The 9654-nt window shown below is 39.8% G+C and overlaps 1 protein-coding gene across 2 annotated transcripts in view; it reads left to right on the plus strand.

The window, feature by feature from the left end:
- Nucleotides 1-9654, plus strand: part of NAALADL2 (N-acetylated alpha-linked acidic dipeptidase like 2) — a 1056665-nt gene that overhangs the window by 788290 nt on the left and 258721 nt on the right. For both annotated transcript variants that reach the window (XM_019532747.1, XM_019532746.1), the window contains one exon: nt 1919-2038. In XM_019532747.1, coding sequence (XP_019388292.1) covers nt 1919-2038 — 120 coding nt within the window. The remainder of the gene's footprint in view (nt 1-1918; nt 2039-9654) is intronic.

A 9654-nucleotide genomic window follows, 5' to 3' on the forward strand; every position in this document is an offset into this window, starting at 1 on the left:
CTCCTACCCTGGGGGTCTTTAAGAAGAGGCTTGATGCCTACCTGGCTGGACTCATTTGGGTCCAGTCTTTTCTCCCGCCCAGGCGGAGGGTCGGACTTGAAGATCTACAAGGTCCCTTCCGACCGTACTTCTATGATTCTATGATACTCTGCTGTCATCACTTTGGCAGACGCTGATTATCAGCTAAAAAATTATAATCTATCAGCGGGACTAGAATTTGTAACCAATAGAACTCATAACTCATGTTTAAAAAGTGTAAGCTTCCATCTATTAAGCCAAAGAAACAGCTGTGTTAGTGATCCATCCAGTACATGGAAGTGGTAGGCACCTAAATTGGCTTTCATGTACGTTTCATTCATTGACACTTGTTAAGAAACTACAGTGGGGCTTGGAGCTATCATTAAGGAAGACATCTTTTAAATAAGAGGTTTCAAATGCGCCTGCATCCCTGGACTGGTTCCAGACTGTGAGAGCCTCTCAGGCTGGGTCTGGATCTAGTAGCAGTGGCAAGGTGATCTATAGCAGGAGACTAGCTATGGCAGAAGGGTTAGCGCAGCCATCGCTTGCCATCTTGCCACCAACATACGTCCCCTAAGGGGGGTCCATACCTGGTACTTGGAAGTGGTCCCCAGCCCTGCTCACGCCATCCCCAAATTCCTGGCCCCTCTACAGGTTGGGTGAAATAGGGCCATGGGACTTAGACCTATGCTTTAAATGTCCTGGGAAACCAAGATGTTGATCACCAAAAGGCTTTTTCTTCTCTTTTTCTTAACGTCTAACATTTGTGAACCTCCTGCTTCCAGCTTTTATGCAGGGAGAGTGTAGTTCACAGGGATCATAATGAAGGAAGGGTGTGCTGTAGTATTTTTCATACATCCAAGCCATTAATCATATATAAATTTCACTGTCTCCATGGCTAGTGCTGATTTTAGTTATCACCTATTTGTGCTTACAAGTTAGATTCAATCTGACATGCCCAGTTCCTTTTTAACTTCAACAGAATTGTAAATGAAATCAATGGAAAAACTCATCAGACATGCCTCCTGGTTAAAATAAGATTCCAATGGATTTCAGGTGATCAATTTAAAAGAGTAGCCTTTGGTGAAGTCCATAGCTGCTCAAATACAATGATAGATGCATATAAAGAGTTAATTGTTTTGTATCATTTGTGAAAAGTAGCTAGCGCTCATCAAAGCCTCATCCTTCCAATGTGATTATTTTTCAAAAACACGAGGAGGGAGAAAAAAAGTCAAAAGGATCCAAGCAGCTGACAGGAATCAAAATTTGTTTAGTTCCACTTCAAGTCAGCTTTACATCACATGTCACTGCGTTGCACCCCTTCTCTTCAACATAAATACTCTTCATGCAAGGGGTAACTCATTACTGAGAAAGCAAAGAGAATGCACTTTAAGAAAAATAATTGTAATGTTTCACACATATCATTTCCCTAGTTTTAAAGCATAATAAAATGACAACAGCGGAGAAATTATGCAATTTAAATCAGAATTTGGGCTCCCGGTTTGAAAATTCAAGTGCGTTTAACTGTTTGATAATGATGACTTTTGAAGTGTGTTTCCTGTCAGGCACAAGTTTAAAAGCCCCTTATGTTTTGTTCACAGTATGTAATGTTTTCGTTCTTGCCCTTGCAACTAGAGTCGTTTTTAATTCCTCTTGGACCTGTTTGCATTCTGTTCAAATGATGTGTGAAATAGAATTATAACTTTTGCTACGGAGAACTAAAATTAAGATATCCTTTGAAGTTCTTAACATGACATTATAAGAAAATGAAGTTAAGTAATACTTAGGGAATCATGGAGGGTAAAAACGTGGGGTTTGTTTCTTTAGCTGAACTAAATAAGAAAACAAGCCTTAATTACAGTCATGCATATTAATAACAGTTGCTATGCTTGTCTTGTAGGAGCTCAAGAACGTTCTCCAGAGAAACGTTGTTGCTTATGTTAGTCTCCATAACCCAGTGAGAGGCAACTCAACTTTGTACCCTGTGGCATCACCGTCTCTTCAGGAGCTGGCGGCAGAGGTTAGAAAGATGAGATTTTCTTTTCAGCTAAGCTTCTGAGCTAATGCGATTCCTTCTTGTATGCCACTTGTTTTCAGTTAATTTGAGGCAGAGGTCATTTTGAGTTACTAATGAAAAAATCTTCATTATAATCTCCTTGTTCACATTTTGTAGCCACTTTTATCATGTAAACACGCTGACCATGATTTAAATGTTTAGAGTACAGATTGCAGAATGAGCAGAGAGCATCAGTTCTATTTTTCTGAGTAACTTTAGAGAAAGTTCTTACCGTTTCATAATATGAAGTCTCACTCTATTTGTACACGCTTCAGATTTTCCATTTCTTGGCGGATTTAAAGTCACATATTTTCTATTCATTAGTGCAATTCACATTTTTCTCTTCCTCTTATGTTCTTTATAAGGGCTGTTTATCAGATGACATTGAAACTTGTGAATTTACCAGATATAACATGTTGCATGCAGAAAAACCATTACTGCTTCTATAATCAGCAGCATACGAAGTGAGTAGGTCAAATTCTTCATTCAGTTAATAGCACTGCAACTAGCTAGGAGTCGGTGGAGTTTATTCCATGGCTATGTTGGTTAAACTGAGCACAAAATGGGTCCAGGGACCTTTTATAATCTCTCAAAGGTTGCAGAATTCAGCATCGTGGGAAATGAAATGGAAACATCTTGTGCAATATACGTAGACTGCAGTAAATATTGTGTTTTTCTCATCTACAGTACATCACAAAATAAAGACATACCACTTGTTTTTAAAGGCAGAATGAAGAAAAAACCCCATCTTTCCTTGTAGTAACTGAATGGAAGCAGCCAGGGAGCTGAGTCTGCTTCTTGTTTCACTCCTTGTGGTTCATATGAAGACTTTACTTTTGCTTTTGCCCAGTAAGTGGCAGAAACAGATTGTGCCATATTTCCTTGCATATAATGTACCCTTTATGCTCAAATTTACAGCATTTGGGTTCTGGAAAAAAGGTGCGTGTTGCATATGAAAAAAATATGGTAGTTTAAACACTGAATGCACCTGCTACATTTTGATTTTGATAGCGCGTGCGTATGGGTGTGTGTGTTCATTGTTTTTTTCCATTTGCAATTCAGCAAAATTGATGCTGCCCAAGTTTCATTTTCCTGTGATGGGTTTTGGTACTTTTTTCTAAAGCATTCAGCGCTGACCTTTACTGCAGACAGAATAGTGGGCCAAAGCTCTTAATCCCGAATGGCATTTCCTGTTCAAGAATGTGTTCCTATCCTTGAATTGTACACTTGGAATCGGCTGAAATGCTGTGAGGAATTGCAAGTATCTCTTGCACGTATGATGAGTGGAAACATAAAGAGTTTGCTACCTGTGTCCCCTTCAACTCTGCCTCCATCAGTACTGGTGATTTTTATTTGTTTGCTTTTTTTTAATTTGCGGAGTGCTGCTGTATTTAATTGTAAACCAAGAGAATCTGATGGTGCAGATTTCATAGTTTCATAGGTGTTAGGGCCTGGAAGGGACCTTACAGATTAGGGTGTCAAGATGCGTTTTGAACATCACCAGGGTGGGTGACTATACCATCTCTGGGGGGAGCCTGTTCCAAACCCTCAGTACTCAACTTGTAAAGAAGTTTTGCCTTATGTGTAGCCTGAAGCGATCTTCAATCAGTTTGTGCCCATTATTTTTTGTCCTCCCCTGGATGGGGCCTTGGTGAATTGATGTTCCCCCAAGCCCTGATGTACAGCCTTGATATACTTATAGGCTGCCACCAAGTCCCCTCTGAGTCTTTTTTTTCTCCAGGCTGAACAGTTTCAAGTCTTTCAGCCTCTCTTTGTATGACCCGGTCTGTAGGCCTCTAATCAAGCATGTGGCCCTCCTTTGGATGCTCTCGAGCTTCACCATATCCTTCCTGAAGTGCAGCACCCAGAACAGGATGCAGTACTCCAGCTGCACTCTCACCAAGGCCGAGTAGAGGGGGAGGATGGCATCCTTTGCCTTGCCCAAGATGCGTCAGTAGATGCATGCCAGTGTTTGATTAGCTCTGCCAGCTATGGCATCGCATTGGTGGCTCATGTTCATTAGATTGGAATGAAATGGGTGCATTTTGTGTGGGGATACTGCCTTTTGGCATTGACAATAGTAACATAAAGATATGAGCTGTACTGTTATTTCAGAGAAGTTCAGCAAGATGGAGATTCTGAAGATAACTAGAGTACCTAGGTATATCAGGATTTCTTTGGTATGTTTTATATACATGTGTAAGAAGAGAGGAAGAATAGTCAGTGTGCTTACTTATGGTATAGGCAATACAAGCATCCATAAAATGTATGTATAGGTTTATTTCTGTTACCCCCCTCCCCAGACTACTGAAAAGAAACAGATTGGGTTTCTGCATTACTTGATACCTTTTCCCAACGTGCTGAAAGGAGGAAGGAAGGAAGGATGGAGTATTTTTATTGTGGAGTAATACCTTTTTAATTAACACAAATGTCATACTTATTTGACATTTTTAAAAAATGATGTAAAGAACTGCTTCCAAAAACTAGCCAGAACGGTTATTTTATGTCCAATATATCTGAAACGATAGAAGTGCCAGGCACAGATCTTTCATCTGTTCCCAGGGGTACTCTCAATTTGCCATGCCAAGCATCTTAGACACTTCCATCCTACTCACTTGAAAGAAAAGATTGATCCTTTTATGAAGAATATTAATATTTCTTCCATTAGCTGCTGAGAAGGCCAGATTACTTATAGGCTTACTTCAAAAGTGTATTAATTTAAATGAGGTAAAATCTGGGATATTTTGGAGCATGCTGCCTCTTGCAGAAAATTGTGAATCCACACACATTACATTTTTGCTAACAGATGTAGTTGTTAAAAGGTGCTAAAAGTCCAGGCAGCAACAAAGACAATTGTAAACACTGGAGTTTATATTTAATAATTTACTAGACACAGAATCCATTGAATCTTGGCTTCTCCGAAGCAGGAAAGCAACTGAATCAGTAACTGAAGTGGTTTAGAACCCCATTTTAAAAGGGAGGGATGCACAGTCACTCTAATTTTGTCATATAGAAATGCAAGCTATGAATTATGATTTGTGGACTCATGTCACGTGTCCCTGCTATGAAAGCACCTCTTGAAAGCAATGATAAAACCTCTGGATCCTTATATTTGAACTTTTCAGCACGACAGCCTGAGTTGTGGCACTTCCTCCCTTTCTTGTTAGAACACTTTATGGTAGTTGTGGTAATGTATCTGGCAAGGAAGAAAACACTTTATATCTGACCTTTCAGTGGCCAGGAATGGGGCTTGGTTTAATACTTAGCATAGTCTAAGTTTGTTAGCTTACTAACGCATGCGTGCGCATGACCGCACGCGCACACACACACGCACTCTTACTTCAACAAATAACTAAAACAGAAATACCAACAGCATCCTCCTGACCTGAAATTCTTATTTTCACACCTGCATTGTGTCTCCTTTCTATTTCCCCAGATTTTTTTTTTTACTTTTTGACCAACATGATTTGAGATAAGAGGCCACATGCTCGATATGCTGTCTAGAAGGGTCAGGGAGAATCACTGAGACTAAGTACAGACGTTCAAAAAGCCTGTGGCGGAAGCGGTCCATCACACTTTACTTAAAGTGCTGTAAATTAGAGTGTGTTTGAATCAAACAGATGTTTGACGTTTGGTGGAGCAGGGTGGCAGGGGGCTCATTCTGCCTGATCCCACCAGGTAGGGGGAGCATTCCCACACCTCCCACCATGCCCCACAGACTCCCCAAGCTGCTGGAGACCTCTGAGTGCAACCGAATGAGCAAGCCATTTCTGACTGGCTGACTGGCATGGGGAAGCAGTCCCTCTCCCCTCCCAGCTTCTCTATCCATGATGGGAGTCAGAGAATTGCAGGCAAGCAGGCCTGGAAGGGACCTTTGTGCTGAGCTGGGAATGCCTGGAGGCCCTCATCTGCTGAGTGCTGGTGGAAGGAAGGATAGGTATTGGCATCTCCTTGGAGCCGCAGTGGGGGCTGGCAGTGCCTGTCCTGCTTGGATCTTCTGCAGATTGGGGCAGGGGAGGGGTGTAGGGCTAATCTCCTAAAGGCCTCATTTCAGCTGTTGAATCGAGGAGATGAGCAAGGGCTTGGAGAGTTTCCTTCTTTTGTCCAGCTCTAGTTCTCAATTGCTTGGATGAGACTATAACAGGAGGGCGTATCCCATGACTCCCCATAAAATGCCAGGTAGGAGTTATCAGTCAGGGCGCTCTAGGCATATATTAACATTCAGGATAATTGCTGCTGGGTCACGCTAGTCAGCGGGCCCACCAGTTCCAATTAAGGTTCTAGGATTGTGTTTTGGGGAGTGGCAATGAGGGAGGTAGGAGCGAAACCCTAGGAACAACCCAAGAGGAAGGTGAAGCCAACATTTATTTTGGGCTGTTGTTTTACAGTTAGCAATTGTACTATTGTTTTACAGTTTTGCTGTAACAGCGAAAACTATAGGCAGGTGGTGAGTTGGATATACTACACAGAAGCTGTGTGCTCTGTGGAGGAGAAAAAATAAAGAATTCACCCATTCAAAAAAATTTTAGAAGTATTTTTTTTTTTTAAGAGTAGCTTGTTACAGTGAAGGTCACATCTTAATTTAGTTAGAGTTATAGAAGGAATGATTTTCTGAAACACAAACAATCTGCACGTACTGGTTTTATGTGCCCATCAGTAGGAATGCGCAATGGAGATCTGACTGAAGCATTGAATTAAATAAGGAAACTAATTTAAATATTTGGATTATTTAACCAAAGAAGAATTCAAACAGTTCTGAAACCTTGACAAATTTAACATGAACTCTTTTTAAACAGCCATGCTAATTACTGTCCACATTAATGAACGGGAGATCCCGCCAAGTTACATTTTTGCCTATTATTGTTTTGTAAGGAAAGTGATCATTTACTCACTTGCTGCGTTAATGAATCACAATTTACTGGCAGATTGTCACTGGTAATTGAGGAGTGTTTGGTGCTAGCATTCAGTCCCCTAAATAAGTCCATTAATGAATGTGTCTAGAATTAACACTTCACGCACACAAAGTATTGTGACTGATAAATTAATTGGCAATTTCCTTTAAGGCTGGCATTAAGGTCGGTGTTGATAACATTCCAAGGTTGCTATTTTGTTTTTACTGAACCAAAGAAAACCTGCTGTTTCTTTCTTTTTTTTCTTTTTTCGTCTGACAAAAGCATCCTTGTACAGTTTCCAGTAAAAAGGGGGGGAAAGCAAAACAAAACAAAAAGTACCTCCAATAAAAACAAAGCCCTCCCAAGAAAGCTGTATGAAAAACACACGCTCCAGGTTGTTCACTTCATAATTGCACACAAGTTTCAGACATGCAGAAGCTCACACTTCATTTGAAGACTACAGTTGTATTAGTGAAGCTTGATGTGGTGAAATTAGATTCAGCTGGTCATGATGTGAATATGGGAGACTGCAAGGTCTTTGTGACACTGATAGAATTCCATGACGTATTTCATGACGTTTCTTCAAAATAAAAACATTGACATCTGTTTGATTGGTCAAATTGTGACGCAGCTTTCTTCATGGACAGATTGAAAGGAATTTTGGGTCTTTCTCTGTAAATAACAAAGCAGAAGAACTAATGTTCCATTTGTTGTATTTTAATGTGCTTTTTGCCTCGTTTGGGCAAGTTTTGGTTTCATTTATGTCAGCTAAGTGGTGAACCATGTTCCAGTTTTTTCTTTTTTATTGTTAATTGATGAAGATTTCCCACAAAACAGTAATGGCTTCACCCTGTCCATTCTCTGCAAGAATTTCTTCAACTGTCTTTAAAAATTTTACAACTCTTGGACAAATCCTTTTTTTTTTTTTTTTTTTGTAAAATGCAGTCTAATTTTTTTGTTTCTTTGTTTCAAAGCCAGTTTAAATTTTAACGTTGTTGTTAGCTGGTTGCAAACATAGAGATACAAGCATCCAGTGAATTCCCCTGGAAGTGAGGGATCTGGCTTCCTTTAGTGGGTAAACACCCACATGACTAATGGTGTTTATGGAAAAGTTTCAAAATTATGCAGTATGCTTTAGAAAGTTTTTTTTTTTTTTAATTTCACTGGGCACATGTGCATGTGACACTACGTCACAATAGCAATAGCGGGCAAAAACGGTGACACCGATGCTATGTCACTGGAGTAATGAACTACTTCGTTATAGCGCATCGCTACAGTGATGTACCTACTAAAAATAAGTGTGCATTGCCCAGATGGCACAGTAACAGCTATTACCGCACCGTCATTTAGTACTTCCTAAAGCAAGTACTAAATGACAGTACAGTGACAACTGCACCGTGGGGGGGCATGTGTAGATGTGTCCACTGAGAAATAAATATGATGATTGCACCCGAGCAGTTCCCATGTTGTTTGTTTGATTTGTGTTGCCTCAGCAGTTGGCAAAACGTACAAATAAAAGGATGACATAGGAAGTCTTGGATAGTATCTTCACCAGGTAGCCTGGTATCCTGTGGACAGATAGCACAGTGCACTGTAATTTTCTTTTCAAAAGTAAACATACTGTTTAACTCTGTATTGATGCTTTTTGCCTTTATTAATTTCTCACATTCCACAAAGTACCATATATGAGTATGTTAATGTAGGAATTACCCTCATACGATTTCTGAAATCTCAGATTTTAGCAGAAGATCTTCAATTTTAAGACTGTGTGAAGGAATTTAACAAAAATATTCTTTTTTTAAAAAAATGCTTACTATATGTTGTATTTAAAGTGAAGGCGGTAGGACAAAAGAAGGTTGCAGATTTTTCGTCACGTCTTTATGTATCACTTGTCATAGCCTAAACATCTGGCACTGGTAATTAACAAAAACAATACTAAACGAAGCTGACATTGAGTAGCTGCTGCATCGGGGTGTAAGTTGCATTATAATGGTTTTGTTGGCATTGAGTATGTATTATTATATTCACCAAGTTTGTGACCAGTGACTCACTCTTAAGAATGAACTTTAGAAGTGCTAGAATACCTACTTCTATTGCTTTAGTCCGTTAATTGGCTGAAGTCTTAATCCTACTTCCATATTTTGGCAAGTGAAGCCATACAAACTATGGTCTTGAGGTTTAATAAGCAATACTCACTTATCACAATGGACCATCACCTGAACATGAGACAGCAGCGTGCTTTTGTTGCAAAAAATGCCAGTAGGTACTATTCTGTGATTCATACTATTCTATAATTCTATCACCTATTTTATTTTATTTTATTGATAAGACGCTTTGACATTACCTGTTAGAATCAGAACAACACCAAACACTCGGAAGGCTTTACAGAGGACCCCATTATCAGATGCCACGCGTGCTTTCTGGAAGTCCCATGTGTCTAACAAATGCAGGTGTCTGCTCATTTGCCACTCTTTAGTCACAATGGCTCTACCAGTAAGGATGGACATTCAGAATTTTTCAACAAAAAAGCATTTTTTTCAAAGTTTTTTAGATTTTGATTTTTCAGCTATGGATATTTTTATACCCCCCCCATCCCCTTGTTCCTTTCTCCCCATTAACCCTTTATTTCCTTTTACTGTTTTAAAACTGAAAAAACACTGCAGGGGTCCGTGCTTGGTCCAGTGCTAT

This window comes from Crocodylus porosus, unplaced genomic scaffold (genome assembly GCF_001723895.1).
Source record: "Crocodylus porosus isolate Cpor-Errol unplaced genomic scaffold, CroPor_comp1, whole genome shotgun sequence".
In the NCBI taxonomy this organism is placed as follows: Eukaryota; Metazoa; Chordata; order Crocodylia; family Crocodylidae; genus Crocodylus; species Crocodylus porosus.